The 17,848-nt window shown below is 41.1% G+C and overlaps 1 protein-coding gene across 1 annotated transcript in view; it reads right to left on the reverse strand.

The window, feature by feature from the left end:
* TEK (TEK receptor tyrosine kinase) overlaps positions 1-17,848 on the reverse strand; it is a 161,266-nt gene that overhangs the window by 30,001 nt on the left and 113,417 nt on the right. Inside the window, exons 5-10 of the mRNA XM_063914095.1 lie at positions 17,203-17,334; positions 14,285-14,425; positions 13,139-13,264; positions 11,894-12,048; positions 11,030-11,174; positions 919-1,080 (exon numbers count right to left, since the gene is read on the reverse strand). Coding sequence (XP_063770165.1) covers positions 919-1,080; positions 11,030-11,174; positions 11,894-12,048; positions 13,139-13,264; positions 14,285-14,425; positions 17,203-17,334 — 861 coding nt within the window. The remainder of the gene's footprint in view (positions 1-918; positions 1,081-11,029; positions 11,175-11,893; positions 12,049-13,138; positions 13,265-14,284; positions 14,426-17,202; positions 17,335-17,848) is intronic.

Raw genomic sequence — 17,848 nt, forward strand, 5'->3', positions numbered from 1 at the left:
GTGTGTGTGTGTGTGTGTGTGTGTGTGTGTGTGTGTGTGTGTGTGTGTGTCTCTAGACCTGAATACTCTCATTATATAATAACTGGTTACACAGGACCCATACACCCAGGAGGGGAGGAGGAGAGGCTGGCATACCTGGGTCACTTACAGCTTTCTTTCCCTTCCTATCTCTTCTCTGGTTGGAAAGCAACGTTGGTAAATTATAAAACCTGATACTCCTGTGTCTCTGCCTGCACTGCATACTGTTCTGCTCACATTCTAGCTGCCTGGTTCTGCTGCACAAAAGAAAGAGCTAGTGATGTCAGTGTGCCCTGGCTGGGGGGCCCACAGACAGAGGGGGGCCCGGGGTACAGTATTCTCTGTGCCCCTCCTTAATTTGGCTATGCATGACATATGCTATGTCCATTGTAATTTACCATGGCTAATTGGATACTGCCCTAGGTCTCCCAAATTTGTTTAGTTTTTTTTGCTCCCTATGAAACTAAGGACAAATGAGTTTGCTTTGTTGTGACTTATATGAATTTTCTCATTAACATACTAGATAAACGTATAATATCACAGACTCATAGTTATTTTAATTTTTTTTTTTTTTAATTCTTTATTTATGTGTGGTTAAACAGAGTAGGCAGACATTACATAGGCATGTAGGGCAGATGGTCATATGACCGGATGTCCATCAGAAACCACAATTTTTCAGATAACATCTAAAACAAACAGAAAAATGAACGATGGGAAATAGTTATAGGGTTCAGGGAAGGGGGGGGGGGGGGGGGAAGGGAGGAGGGAGGGGGGGGCGACATAGGGAGGGGAATCGGATAATATCCTACTCACAGTGTCTGTCCTGGAGTGAAATATAGTTATTTTAAATTCTAATTAAAAAAAATGGTACTGTAATTTAGAATCAATAGGATTTCTTACCATTTAAGCTACTCCATCCAGTCGATTTCTTAGATGGCTTATACAATACAGTGGTTGCTATAATCGGACCATCTCCTCCATAAGATTCAGTGTTCACATGTATATTAAGATAGTTGGGTCCAGTTTTATTAAACTTTGGACCATACTGAGGATATGGTGCAACTGAGCAGCATAAAAAAAGAAGACAAACACAGCTTTTACAAACGATACCAATTGTCATGTAGTGTCTCACACTGCCATCACATGTAGTGTCTCATACTGCCGTCACATGTAGTGTCTCATACTGCCGTCACATGTAGTGTCTTATACTGCCATCACATGTAGTGTCTCATACTGCCATCACATGTAGTGTCTCATACTGCCATCACATGTAGTGTCTCATACTACCATCACATGTAGTGTCTCATACTGCCATCACATGTAGTGTCTCATACTGCCATCACATGTAGTGTCTCATAGTGCTATCACATGTAGTGTCTCATACTGCCATCATATGTAGTGTCTCATACTGCCATCACATGTAGTGTCTTGTACTGCCATCACATGTAGTGTCTCATACTGCCATCACATGTAGTGTCTCATATTGTCATCACATGTAGTGTCTCATACTGCCATGACATGTAGTGTTTCATACTGCCATCACATGTAGTGTCTCATACTGCCATGACACGTAGTGTCTCATACTGCCATGATATGTAGTGTTTCATACTACCATGACATGTAGTGTTTCATACTGCCATCACATGTAGTGTCTCATACTGCTATCACATGTAGTGTCTCATACTGCCATCATATGTAGTGTCTCATACTGCCATCACATGTAGTGTCTCATACTGCCATCACATGTAGTGTCTCATATTGCCATCACATGTAGTGTCTCATACTGCCATGACATGTAGTGTTTCATACTGCCATCACATGTAGTGTCTCATACTGCCATGACATGTAGTGTTTCATACTGCCATGACATGTAGTGTTTCATACTGCAATCACATGTAGTGTCTCATACTGCCATGACATGTAGTGTTTCATACTGCCATCACATGTAGTGTCTCATACTGCCATGACACGTAGTGTCTCATACTGCCATGATATGTAGTGTTTCATACTACCATGACATGTAGTGTTTCATACTGCCATCACATGTAGTGTCTCATACTGCTATCACATGTAGTGTCTCATACTGCCATCATATGTAGTGTCTCATACTGCCATCACATGTAGTGTCTCATACTGCCATCACATGTAGTGTCTCATATTGCCATCACATGTAGTGTCTCATACTGCCATGACATGTAGTGTTTCATACTGCCATCACATGTAGTGTCTCATACTGCCATGACATGTAGTGTTTCATACTGACATGACATGTAGTGTTTCATACTGCAATCACATGTAGTGTCTCATACTGCCATGACATGTAGTGTCTCATACTGCCATGACATGTAGTGTCTCATACTGCCATCACATGTAGTGTCTTGTACTGCCATCACATGTAGTGTCTCATACTGCCATCACATGTAGTGTCTCATACTGCCGTCACATGTAGTGTCTCATACTGCCGTCACATGTAGTGTCTTATACTGCCATCACATGTAGTGTCTCATACTGCCATCACATGTAGTGTCTCATACTGCCATCACATGTAGTGTCTCATACTACCATCACATGTAGTGTCTCATACTGCCATCACATGTAGTGTCTCATACTGCCATCACATGTAGTGTCTCATAGTGCTATCACATGTAGTGTCTCATACTGCCATCATATGTAGTGTCTCATACTGCCATCACATGTAGTGTCTTGTACTGCCATCACATGTAGTGTCTCATACTGCCATCACATGTAGTGTCTCATATTGTCATCACATGTAGTGTCTCATACTGCCATGACATGTAGTGTTTCATACTGCCATCACATGTAGTGTCTCATACTGCCATGACACGTAGTGTCTCATACTGCCATGATATGTAGTGTTTCATACTACCATGACATGTAGTGTTTCATACTGCCATCACATGTAGTGTCTCATACTGCTATCACATGTAGTGTCTCATACTGCCATCATATGTAGTGTCTCATACTGCCATCACATGTAGTGTCTCATACTGCCATCACATGTAGTGTCTCATACTGCCATCACATGTAGTGTCTCATATTGCCATCACATGTAGTGTCTCATACTGCCATGACATGTAGTGTTTCATACTGCCATCACATGTAGTGTCTCATACTGCCATGACATGTAGTGTTTCATACTGCCATGAAATGTAGTGTTTCATACTGCAATCACATGTAGTGTCTCATACTGCCATGACATGTAGTGTCTCATACTGCCATGACATGTAGTGTCTCATACTGCCATCATATGTAGTGAGCAAGGACAGTGATGGGCAGATCTCTAGAGAGGTTAGTCAATTTAGTTGTCTGTATATAGTAGTAACACAGATCAGTCTAAAATATGTACCTATGGTGTCTTGAATTGTGCATTGTAGTCAGCTATAGTCAATGAGTACTATATATATATATATATATATAGATATATAGATATATATAGATATAAATACAGTATGTATATACCAACGTAATATTCACTTATACGGTGGGGGATTCATTTAACTTAGTATTGTAGTCAGCTTTGCAGAAAACCCCTGTGACCCAGTCATACTCTTTCTTTCAATCGGAAATACTTGGAGAACATAGGGGGAGATGTATTAAGCCTGGAGAAGTGATAAAGCAGTGATAAAGAAGTGATATGTGCAAGGTGATAACGCACCAGCCAATCATTACAGGTTTGAAAAATGACAGCTAAGAGCTGATTGGCTGGTGCGTTATCCCCTAGCACTTATCACTTCTTTATCACTGTATTATCACTTCTCCAGGCTTAATACATCTGCCCCATAATTGGATATTGTTTGTGGGAAAAAGCCATAATATTGCCCTTTACACACAATATAGTTATAGTTATTTATCGCGGTAAGTGTAGATTGCCTTTTTGACGGTGCAAAATATACATATTTATACTGTATATACTGAGCGTGTGTATATATATATATATATATATATATATACAACAATACCCTTAATTCGCGCTGTACCAAGGATAGGGCAGCACCTCTTGAAAAGTCTCCCTGCTAGTGGGAGACGATAGATAAAATATAACACAAATATTCAATATTCAAATATAACACCCTGGGTTTTATGAGATATATATAGCATACACTGTTTCTGCATAAATGTGTATTGTGCTTATGGAACAACGTGTATGACAAATTTTAACGTGTATTAAAAATAATCTTTCTATCATTCCGGTTATGCTGGTTGGATTTTACTTTGAGTAATTATTTCAATTTTAATTATGCCATTGTATCTGTGCGCACTCTGAATATTTGTGTTATATATATATATATATATACACACGCACAGTATATACAGAATATATATATATATATATATATATTATTTTTTTTGAAAAAGAGGCACTCAAGTAACAATAACATATGAAAAAAAGTCTTTTAAATTTATTTTCACCCAAGAACGGGCATTTCAGGTAGAATCACACAGGTGATGGTGGCTCAGCAAAAAATCTTGAATATAATTCACAACATATGCAGCACTGTAAAGTGCTTGTTAATGAAAGAGTGTTTGCTTATTAGAAGGACATGAAAAATCAAACCAATACGTCCGTCGACCTCGGTCCCATGTGGACCGTTCAAGACCCGCACATCATGTTACAGTCACCTTCCACCTTCCAGAGCCATCTGCAAGCAGACACATAGCAGACCTAGCCAACTTTATACCCCTCACAATACACATTACTTACTGCAGCTGATCACAGTCACCGACTCGAACACCCGCGGCGTGCGTCTCACCTCAATGCGCATGTACCAACAGACCCTGTCTTCTCTGTACACTACGTCACCGCGCCGGAGCGTTCAAGCGTTCCACGGCGCTATGGGTTTCCGGATACAGCACGTGATCACCCATCCTACCAATGCCATGCACGCCTGTGCGTTCCACAGCTTGGTAGGCCTCCGGGTGTCACATGACACAACTACCTCACCGCCACAGCAGACGGGACATGACAAAACAAATAAACAGGGCCGTTGCCATGGCTACCACGCGACGAGTACATCAGACTACCGCCTCAATGTCTCCTCACGAGGGATCACACAGGCACTGTCACCCAAACGATGTTATATTGGTAATAAAATTAAATGCACCAATTCAGCCTAAACAAGCTGTACATTGTAAGAAGCAAGATAGCACATCAAACGCAGGTGTGAGGGACATGATCATGCAGCGTAAAACAAACAACAAAATTAATAATATGTTATATCAAAGCATCAATAAATGCATACCATAATACTACATGTCACAGAGTGTCTGCTTGCAGAGAAGACTACCGGATAGTGATCCCATCCCAAAATGCAATGTGCAAAACATGACAACCACAATAAACAAAAACATAACATATCAAATAATATTATATAAGGCCATGAACCCTAATAGGGGCCAATCCTATGCAGGACAAGTTAAAGTGTCCAGCTATAGCTCAACACTATAAAAAGCACCGAAAGTTATTACTCTCATTCAAGCCCTTAGGGAACTTAGTGTCCAATGTATGAATCCACCGAGATTCAGATTGAAGTAGCTTTCTTCCTCGGTCTCCACCCCTAGCCAACTTGGGAATATGGTCTATGATCATGCACTTTAGTGCTGCAAGTTGAAGTCCATTTTGAAAAAAATGCAGAGACACCGGCTTGTCACTCTTTTGGTTCAAAATTGCCTGTCGAATAGAGAGGCGATGGTTCGCCATCCTCTCCCTAAAAGTGGTAGTGGTCTTGCCCACATAATAGAGTCCACACGGGCATAATAAGATATAAATAACAAAGTCCGATGTACATGTAACTTGATGTTTAATTGGGATTTTTTTACCCGTATGCGGATGAGCAAATACTTTTCCTGTTAGCATACTGTTGCATGTCGTACATCCAGAACATCTAAAACAGCCCGTCCTAAGAGTAGTGAGCCAAGTTCCTTTGGTTTGATATTAAAATACTTCATAGGTTGCATCAGTATTTGTTTCAAATTAGGGCCCCTAGAAAAAGATATTAATAGCTTCTTCACAACCTTTTGGAATGCTTTGTCGTGGCAATAATAGGCCAATGTTTTTTCACCGAACTTGCAAATATTGGTGCATTGATATCATACTGGGTAGTAACCACCATTCTATCCATTGTTTTTAAACCTGTAGGTTTTTGTCTACCCTCAAAGATAAACCGTGCCCTTTTGAGGGCCTTTTTGATCATTCCAGATCCATACCCTCTTTCCTCAAACCTGGTCGCCATCTCAACAAGCTGTAATTCACGTAGATCAGATTGTGTATTGTTGCGCATTACGCGCAAAAACTGGGAAATTGGCAAACCATTTTTGAGGGAACTAGGGTGGTGGCTCGTGGAATACAAAAACCCTATTCCTGTCCGTACTTTTACGGTACAGAGTGGTCCCTAACCGATTTCCATCCCTGAATACCAAAACATCAAGGAACTCTATTCGGTCAGACTGAACATTAAATGTAAAACGAATAGGGCTAGAAAGCCCGTTAAGCTCCGACACCATTTCCATAAAGCTTTCACAGGAACCCTTCCATATGATAAAAATATCATCGATGTATCTATAATAGTGCAGAATGCTGGGACCGAATCTGGGGTAGATGTTAACTTCTTCATATTGTGTCATAAATATATTAGCATATACCGGCGCCAGATTCGAACCCATCGTGGTCCCAGCATTCTGCACATAAAAAGAATCCGCATATTGGAAGTGGTTTTGTGTAAGGATGACCCGAATCATGTCACATATTAAATCAACCGGAGGACCACAAAACTCAAAAACAGACAATGCTCGTTCCACAGCCAAAATACCAAGATCATGGGGTATGACAGTGTACAACGACGAAACATCCATCGTTGCAAACAGATATTCAGCTGGTAAAACTTCTATTTGAGTGAGCTTTTTCAAAAAGTCTCCAGTATCCTGTATGTAGCTCTTACTGCTAACAACCACAGGTTGCAATAGAAAAGCTACATACCTTGCCAATGGTTGTAATACCGAATTTTCTGCAGACACTATTGGCCGACCTGGGGGCCTATCGGCCGATTTATGTATCTTAGGGATACAATACAGTATCGGAGTAACCGGATGTTCAACTGTGAGAGCTCTCACCAGGTGCTCATCCAGATATCCACTGGTTAGACCTCTTGCCAACAAGGCATCAATTTTAGATTTTATGTCATGCATTGGATTGGACCTTCTTTTAGAATAAGTGACAGTGTCACTCAATTGTGTTAGAACGTCATCGTGGTAATATTGGTAATCCAACACTACCACAGCCCCACCCTTGTCTGCTGTACGTATTACAATCTCCTTGTTACTTTGTAGAGACTTAATAGCCATTCTCTGTTCAAAAGATAAATTGTGATAATAGTTTGACTTTCTAGTGGACCCATCCAAATCATTTTCAACCATCATTAAGAAAGTCTTAATGCTTGAATTGGCTGATATAGGATCAAAGCCACTTGATTTTTTCAAACAAAATTTGTTTGTACTCTCATCAGACACTTCAGTGTCTTTAAAGAATTCCCTAAGTCGCAACTTACGGCCTAGTTTGTACAGGTCCACACGAGAGTCAAACTCATCACGTCTAAACGTGGGTACGAAAGAAAGCCCCAACGATAACACAGATTCCTCAGCTGGAGACAATGTATATTTTGACAAGTTAAATACATTGTTGATATTCATCACCTCCTTCGTCTTCCCCTTCTTCCTTTTGCTCCGCCTTGTGCGGCCCTTCCGCCCCTGTTGCCACCAATCCCCGTGGGATCCAATTAAGCTCCTAAAAAAGCCTGTCCACCAGGGCGCAGCTGTTCATTATTCTCTGTTTCAGAGGATGAATAGGAGGAATCCACTGAAAACGGTATTCTGTACTTATTGACAGGATAGCGCTGTCTAGGTGTTCTCAAAGTCTCCCCTGTGAGCCATCTGTATACCGTATGGTTGCGGTAGTCATTATGAACAGTCTCAAGCTTATTTTAATTGAATGTTATTAAATCATTCCTGTACCGGTCGATCTGCGCAGTAAGTTTGTCAAGCCACTTTTCAGATTTATCATCAACCAGCTTAGATTGGTGATGGATCCTAAAGTCATCCAGGTCAGTTCTAGTACGTTTCAACTCATTCCCAACCTCCTCCACCACTACCAACAAAATTAAATCACCACACCACACCACACCATTTACTACAAAAACTAGGGTTGGTACGCCCAATGGTGGGAATATTATGAACCCTGAAACCACGCGGAATCTTTTTTTGTCAGTAGTAATCAGATAAAAATTGACCATGGAGGATTAAATCTACCTCCCGTTTACTCAATCTTAACAATTTGTAATAAAGGTCTACTGCACTATCAGCCGGTACATGACTGAATTCCTCCTGTTCGAACAATACTTTTTCTGCGTCATCGTCTGTTAAACTAACCTGCGCATTCTCCGCTACATTTAACAGTTGTTCATCCAATAACCTAGCTCCTTTTGACATGATTCAGGGTACATCCACACTAATATGAACCAAAAAATAAATATAGCTATCAGATACTGACCAGATAAAGTTCCCCTAATTGTTCATACATGAAAAAAGCTCCCAAAGGGACCATGGCCACAAAATAATAACCAAAAAAAAATAAATTAGACAAATAAACCAAAACTCTAAATCAGGAAACATCAAAAACATAACAACAAATCCAAACATAAAAAATAATAATTGTCAAATATTGCACAATACCCCAGGCATATTTAAATATCAATTCATTAAATAAGCATAAGGTGCTAAATGTAAGGAGCTGATCAATAACCAGCACATTGGACACTAAGTCCCCTAAGGGCTTAAATGAGAGTAATAACTTTCGGTGCTTTTTATAGTGCTGAGCTATAGCTGGACACTTTAACTTGTCCTGCATAGGATTGGCCCCTATTAGGGTTCATGGCCTTATATAATATTATTTGATATGTTATGTTTTTGTTTATTGTGGTTGTCATGTTTTGCACATTGCATTTTGGGATGGGATCACTATCCGGTAGTCTTCTCTGCAAGCAGACACTCTGTGACATGTAGTATTATGGTATGCATTTATTGATGCTTTGATATAACATATTATTAATTTTGTTGTTTGTTTTAGGCTGCATGATCATGTCCCTCACACCTGCGTTTGATGTGCTATCTTGCTTCTTACAATGTACAGCTTGTTTAGGCTGAATTGGTGCATTTAATTTTATTACCAATATAACATCGTTTGGGTGACAGTGCCTGTGTGATCCCTCGTTAGGAGACATTGAGGCGGTAGTCTGATGTACTCGTCGCGTGGTAGCCATGGCAACGGCCCTGTTTATTTGTTTTGTCATGTCCCGTCTGCTGTGGCGGTGAGGTAGTTGTGTCATGTGACACCCGGAGGCCTACCAAGCTGTGGAACGCACAGGCATGCATGGCATTGGTAGGATGGGTGATCACGTGCTGTATCCGGAAACCCATAGCGCCGTGGAACGCATGAACGCTCCGGCGCGGTGACGTAGTGTACAGAGAAGACAGGGTCTGTTGGTACATGCGCATTGAGGTGAGACGCACGCCGCGGGTGTTCGAGTCGGTGACTGTGATCAGCTGCAGTAAGTAATGTGTATTGTGAGGGGTATAAAGTTGGCTAGGTCTGCTATGTGTCTGCTTGCAGATGGCTCTGGAAGGTGGAAGGTGACTGTAACATGATGTGCGGGTCTTGAACGGTCAACATGGGACCGAGGTCGACGGACGTATTGGTTTGATTTTTCATGTCCTTCTAATAAGCAAACACTCTTTCATTAACAAGCACTTTACAGTGCTGCATATGTTGTGAATTATATTCAAGATTTTTTGCTGAGCCACCATCACCTGTGTGATTCTACCTGAAATGCCCGTTCTTGGGTGAAAATAAATTTAAAAGACTTTTTTTCATATGTTATTGTTACTTAAGTGCCTCTTTTTCAAAAAATATATTTTTACTGGACCATTGAGGAACAGACTTGAGGGTGCACCTATGTTTATTAGTATTTCAAAGTGTGCAAATGTCTACATACGGCTTTATATATATATATATATATATATATCTGTTTACAAAAAATACGCAATAGCAATATATGATATGTATATATTAATAAAAGAAATCAATTACCAATTAAAATGAAGATGAAGGTGTTACTAAAGAACATAAATAAAAACAAAGAAGAGATAAATGGAGGCTCTGTACCCCAATAATATAGCTCCCTGAACATGATCCTGGTTCTTAATACTGCTCTAAATATATAATTATGTATGTAAACTACTGTAAACCAAGTTCATCTCTTAGAATGCCATGCAATAAAAGGGTCTTGGGAACTGAAATCAAATATTGGTAGGCAGTGTATATTCTAGCTGAATATGAAATAAAACATTGTCCATCAATCTGCTCAGTCGATCCGATCGCTCGCTGCAGTTTATCGCAGCGCAGCGATCGGGTCGGAACTGCGCATGCGCTGGCCCCGCAGTGCACCGGCGCATGCCGAACGGCCGAAGGCCGTCATTTCCCTGCGATCACCTCTGCCTGATTGACAGGCAGAAACGGTCGCTGGGCGGGAGGGGACGGCACAGCGGCGTTTGGCCGCCGTTATGGGGGAGCGGTCTGGCCAACGCAGGCGTGGCCGGACCATGCGGGGGGCAAGCCGCAGCGGCTGCGTGATGTCACACGCAGCCGCTGCGGGCCTGGGACCGACGAGTATCTCCCAGCCAGCACGCTAAAGCGGCGCTGGCCGGGAGCTACCCCTAAAGTACAAAAGCATTGACTCTGTGCGATGCTTTTGCACTTCTGCGGGGGGGCCGGCACTGACATGCGGGGCAGGATAGACCTGTGCTGGGTGTCCCCCCGCATGTCTATGGACATGATCGTAGCCTTGCAGCTACGATCAACTCGGAATGACCCCCAGTGAGCAGCTGTCTGAAAGTTTTTGACATCCTCGTACCTTTGCTAAGTGGCAAATGATATATTTCTTACCTTTCACTGAGATATACACATACTTCTCAGTCATTCCTGCTGCAGTCTTCACGTTGTAAATCCATAGACCTGAATCTCTAGGTAGAATTTTTCCTACTGAAAACTGAGCAACGGTTTGCTGATCCCTTGCAGCTGCTGACACTGCCTGTAGAAGACATGGTTTATTACTGAATATAGTGAATGGGTTTCTTAGCTAATCAGAGATTATTTTATGGACATTAGACATCAACATGCACAAAGCATCTACATAGCTGATAGGGATGGACTTTGGAAGGGCGCCTTTGATTTGTTGCAGCATTGCTACCATCACAACATGCCTTGTGATGGTATTTAACCATAGCTGTTAGCCATTTAATGGTTTACACATCGATGGTATGCTAGTGTACATGCGCAATGGCCAGCTGTAGTTTGCAAATACGCACTAGAAAACCAAACACTGAGACGCTCCTTCCTGGTGTGTGTTATCAGGAGTGACGATAGGAACCAACAGCAAGCAGCCATTGGAACGAAGGATGCAATGGTGGCAATAATCGCAATCCTGGCATTGATTGGAAAAAACTTCTCCACTGGATCCACTGATCCACATGAACTTTCTATACATTTGATGAATTTTAGTTTAACCAAATCTCTGTTAGATTATGCCTTCATTGCCACATGTTTTAAAAGATCAGCACGACAGGGATAAACCTCCCATCATTCAAAGAGTGGGGTGGTGGACATTAGTCCTTTAAACACCAAAACAGTACCGTTATTATCAGATTATCTTACTTGAATTACAAAGGCTCTACTAAACCATGTTCTTACATATCCCATCTTATCTAGTATAACCATGGCTCACAGTGATATACAGTCATAGAAAACAACCTGAAACATGGTGCCATCTTCTTTGAAAAGAAGGAATTCTTGTGCAGACGGCACCGGGTAGCCACTGACCCTACAGGTTGGCTTAAAATCAATCCCAGAATTCAACTCTAAAGTTGTTTCCATTTCATTTATCTGCGGTGGGATGTATGGCAGACCTGCAGAATGAGAGTAATTTGTCATTACAGAGCTACCTCAGAAACACAAAGACAACGTCACATACATTTTTCTTCTTAAAGTTACTGAATAGTTACAGTGTCACACTTTATGGAATAGGTTTACAGGAAATGAGTTGCTAAGTACTAACCAACCAGGTTGTAACTGGCAAGTTATAGGCACTGTCTGAAAAACGACATGAACTGATTGGTTGGTACGGGATGTAGTCAGGATCCCGGCAGTCAGAATACTGACACAGCTATTCCCAGTCCTGGGTGTCCACTACACCTATGGAGTGGGAATAGAACCTGTGGTGAGCGCAGTCAGCCACCAAGCCCGCAGAGTGGCAAGCGCAGCGTGCCCGCAAGGGCTTCATTGTGCTGGTCCCCCTGAAGTCATTTTAACTCATAATTGAAGTTACATTTCTGTATGTTGTTGTTTATTTCTTGTTTATCGCTGAGGTCTGAGGAGATGTTCAAAGCAATCCAGAAGAGATTTCAACAGATAGGTACAATTTTGTTTATTTTTAGTACACTTACAATTTATTGGATAATTTGTATAATAACTGGTCTAATTCATTTTTAAATAGCACACTATCACTATCACTAACTATATCATTACTCCTTAGATACACAACTGACTAAACACTAGAGAAACATCAGCCACCAGAATGCAAAAGAGTATACAATCAACTTGGAAATTACTCCAAAAGGTCTCTATATATTTACAGACAACTAACAGAATATAGATATCTATTATGAAATCTGCTATTCTGTACCTCTAGCATATGCGCAGGGAGAGCTGAAGGGTGGCCTTGTCTTACCCCTTCTGCTTACAGCTCTCACTGGCTGACAGATGCCCAGATAGCAATAATGTGTGTATGAGCATTCAATAGGCAATTTCAGGACCCAGCATAATTATTTGAATCAAACAAGATTTCTGTGTGGAGTAACCCTTTAACAAAACATCACTGTAATGAAAAAAAAAATTCTTCAAAGGAGTATTTGTGTTTGTGTAAGTTTAATAATGCAATGTGGTATTCATCTGTGACCTAACACCAATATATAACAATACAGTGTTACCTTGCTTTACCTTCGTATTCACATTGCAGCCCACGCCATCCTTGAGGACAAATGCACCCTTTGAATCTATCACACATCCCTCTTTGACAGAGACACTTCAGCTTGCAGTCAGGTCCATAAAACCCATCTGGACAAACTAGTAAAGATACATATTACATAATGTATGTACTGTAGTATTAGTAATACTATTTGATGCTGCCCTAGAGATGAAATACTTATATTGCTATGAGATAAGTGCCATTGCCCACTCTCTATTTACACAGCAATGGATTGAGCAGTGGATGATGCTCTATATTATACCCATATTTTATTCCAGGGGTTCTCAACTCCAAGTCTTCAAATGCCACCAACAGGTCGTGTTTTGTCTGTTTCTTTAACCATGCACAGGTGAGTTCCTCTATTTTGCGGAGTCAGTATTTATCTCTTCTGCTTCCACATACAGACATCCTCAAAACATGGCCAGTTAGGAAACCTTGAGGGTTGACGTTCAGAACCTCAACTTTATAAATCCAATGCTTTCCTGATAATACTGTAGCTGATCAGTAGCTGACACAGTGTTGTGTGTTACATTTACATTCATAAACTGATATTAACTTTATAAGGACCTATAATTAAGCATCCAACTCACCATGAGTTGCGGTGGTGGACACTTAATTACCGAAGCAACTCATCTTTGCTCCGGTGCAGGGACAGCTGCTCTGGAAACCATCTGTCCCTGCAATTAATAACACTGCTACTTCAGTAGAGGTGATACTTACTACTGCTGGGTCTACCCAGTGGTCACTCATGGCAGTTGGTTGCTCACAGTGGAGGAGGCAGAGGGGTCCACACGTATCCCACTTTACTACACTGGACCTCCTTCCTATAGGAAGGAGTGGGGCTTTGGGAATTAACTGTAAAATAATTGCTGAATATTAGGTGACCCTATGAAGCCTCTAATAGTGAACGGGCCCATTACAAAAACAAACTAGGGTTGTGTAACGAGCCTACTAGTGATAATGAATAGGCCCCAGTGTTTCGTAATGTATAATTAAATAGCCTACAACCATTAGGCGCACTGCACTCTAACCTAACCATTGGTCTGGTTTGGCTACAATGGCTATGGATATAAAGAAATATCTGCTGTTGGTACTTATCTATGTATTCTGTATTGTACCTTCATCACATGTGAGTCCTTTCCAGCCAGAGGCACAAGAGCAGCCGTATGGATCCATTAGGCAGAACATGTGGGACTTGCAGGTTTCTTTTTCTCCACAGCTCTCTTTACAGGTTGTGCCAAACCTGTGCTCACCACATGCTAGTGAAGGGTAATATACAAGAGAAGTAACACCAGTTACACAAGTGTGCAATATTGTGAGGAGAATTTGCAGAACAATTTATTAGATACACAGGGCCTGATGATCCCCTTTCAAGGTACTTCCGCTCCAGTCTAATTTTGAGTATATTAAGAGATCCCACACTTATCAACATGTAATTGGATAGGACATTTATTTGTCTCCCCATATAGCTTTGTACTTGGCATGTGCAGATTAGATACACATCCACTCCTACCTGCGGTTTCTGCCTATTGGGTACCATCATAGTTACAAGAGTATCCCTTGTTATGGAGGACACTCCTCGATCAGGACTTTTCTACACCAAGGCGGCTCCCCTATTACCTGTAAAAAAACCTTGCTGATAGTAAATATAATTATTTTTATAAAAGATCCTGGAAAGAGTAAATAGTATGTGGGGATGGCAGGTTAGTGAGCTGTAATAGCTCTGCTTGATGTGACTGTACTTTTTGTGGGAAATCTGTTGAAACCAACAGCATGACTTTTTAAGTTTACCTTCTGAGTACCCCAGAATATTCTCCTATGAAATTTATCGGAGACATGGTAACGGGCTGAAATTATGAGTTCCAACTAAGATGCACTAAAGATAAACAGGGACATTGTATATACATGTAAATTAAAAGGGAGGAACCTCTGTGCTAAGCAACAATGGAGGTAATTCAGACCCAATCGTAGCAGCAACTCTGTTAGCAGATGGGCAAAACCATGTGCACTGCAGGTGGGGTAGATATAACATGTGCAGAGAGAGTTAGATTTGGGTGGGTTATATTGTTCCTGTGCAGGGTAAATACTGGCTGCTTTATTTTTACACTGCAATTTCGATTTCAGTTTGAACACCCCCCGACAAAATCGAACTTTCTCTGCACATGTTATATCTGCCCCACCTACAGTGCACATGGTTTTGCCCATCTGCTAACAAAGTTGCTGCTACGGTCAGGTCTGAATTAGGCCCAAAATGCTCAAAAATGTTCACTTGCAGATATTTGCAAGAGGGGGAGTTGCAACCCCACACAGTAATGACATAAATGTGTATAGGAGTGTGTAAATGTATACACAGTGATCACATGCGATATAAACACACCACTATACAGATAGAGAAACTGCACTGGTAACACTAATAAAAAAGGTAATGTACCAAATAATGATTTATTCATGCATTAAAATGAGGTTACCTGTTACCTGTAAACAGTGCAGTGTAACTGTCTGGTATGGTGGTGTGTATTACGCCCATACAAAAGATGTCCCATTTTGGGAGGGATGTACTAAACCCTAAAATGCGATAAGAGGGGTTTTATAACTTTTTCCATATGTATCAAGCTCTGGAATGCATCTGGAATACCTGATGGGTAATGCCACCAATAGAAGCCTTTTCACACTCTGACCTGAAAGGGATCCAATCGGAACCCTCCCAGCACCCCCTGCGGTGCACGCCTCTGTGCTCCCGGGTCCTAAACCCGGAAGCCCTTCTATCGCAAAGGACAGCTCTCATCGGGAGGGCTGTCCTTTGCAAATTTCTTGTAATATACCAACATTATTCTTGCCAGTATGTACCTAACTTGGATGTAATGCTTAGTACATACCGCTATCATTGAGAATTAAATGTGTCAGTGATAGTTTTATAGTGGTAAAACATAACAAAAATTAAGACATTCTCCAATGCTGCATCTGTATTTAGTGAGGCCTTACCCATTTTCTGGTAAGCTACATCTCTTTTCGCCACCAGAAATCATGACTACAGCTATCTTACCAGGGAGAGCCAATTCAGATTTTTATTTTTGTCTGTACTTTGTTGCTGTTACAGGTTTTAATGGTAGCATACAATTAGTACTTAGCATGTGTGCTATGGTAAAAACAATATACTTCTTCATATAACCCCTATGTTCCAATACACTTATATTGCTGGGTATAGCAACGTATGCCAACAAAATGCCTCAAGTACCCTCATATGGCCCTAAGTGCATAATAACTACTGATCAAAAACAAAACTGCTGCATCCGCCAAGGTGCTCCACAAGCAGGTACTGCACTTAGATGCAAATGCAACTTACTTGAGCACAATGAGTAGTTTTAACAGTGGGGGTAATTCCAAGTTGATCGCAGCAGGAAATTTTTTAGCAGTTGGGCAAAACCATGTGCACTGCAGGGGAGGCAGATATAACATTTGCAGAGAGAGTTAGATTTGGTGGGTTATTTTATTTCTGTGCAGGGTAAATACTGGCTGCTTTATTTTTACACTGCAAATTAGATTGCAGATTGAACACACCACACCCAAATCTAACTCTCTCTGCACATGTTATATCTGCCTCCCCTGCAGTGCACATGGTTTTGCCCAATTGCTAACAGAACTCCTGCTGCGATCAGCTTGGAATTACCCCCTGTTATAATTGCTTCTGAAATCTGATTTTCATGTTCAGTAGGAAGTACAACCTGTTCCTTCCCTGATATTGCCATGGAATGTATGGCAGTCATCATTTCCTGCACAGTGGGACCATGTGACTTGGCAGGTCAGACAGTGGGATGGTGCAGTATTTGCCCGCACATATTGACAAACTTACGCAAAGCCATGCACACAATGAACTTTATGTCTCACGTGCTTTGCCGAGTTCAAATTGGCTTAACATGAAAAAAGTTTTGGCCCGTGGAAAAAAACACCTCTTTTGAATATTTGTTTTAGGCAGTACATCCCTTGACTAGGCACTTGTGTATAATAATCCAGCTGTGGCTGATAGCCCATGGCTCACCCATCTCACATGTTGTCCCCATGAAGCCTGGAGGACAGATGCATTCCCCAGTGTCCTCGTGACAGATACCACTGTTATGGCATTCTGGACAGGTTCTGTTGCATTGTGGTCCCCACTTCTGAGGTCCACATCCTGAAATGTAATTTGAACAGGCAACATTTTACCATTTAGGAATAAATATGAAATCATTCTCTCAGCACAATGTGACCTCATTTGTGACTTTCCTTTTACAGTTCTATCATTATACTAGCGTATATCATATGAATGGCCTCACCGTTACAACATGAGAAAACAGAAAACTGAGATGTGGGCACAGTACTATCCCTATCCCTTACTTCCAAACTAGGCATGGCAATACAGAAACACAAAGCAAACGAAGATTCTTTATCCTAGTGCATAAAGCATTAATAATCTAGGGGGGTAAAAATCAACACAAATTACATATTTGAAGTCAGAAATATAAATCATTACACATTTACATGGATTTAACCTACTTACAGTAATACAAGACTTAGATCATCACCCTAAACTGGTAGTTTTCAAAATACAACTACTCTACCATTACTCTCATGATTTGATATACGCAAATTACATGTGAGTGGTTAATTGTACTAGTACTAATACCTGCAGTACATAGCAAATGAAA

This window comes from Pseudophryne corroboree, chromosome 1 (genome assembly GCF_028390025.1).
Source record: "Pseudophryne corroboree isolate aPseCor3 chromosome 1, aPseCor3.hap2, whole genome shotgun sequence".
Lineage (NCBI taxonomy): Eukaryota > Metazoa > Chordata > Amphibia > Anura > Myobatrachidae > Pseudophryne > Pseudophryne corroboree.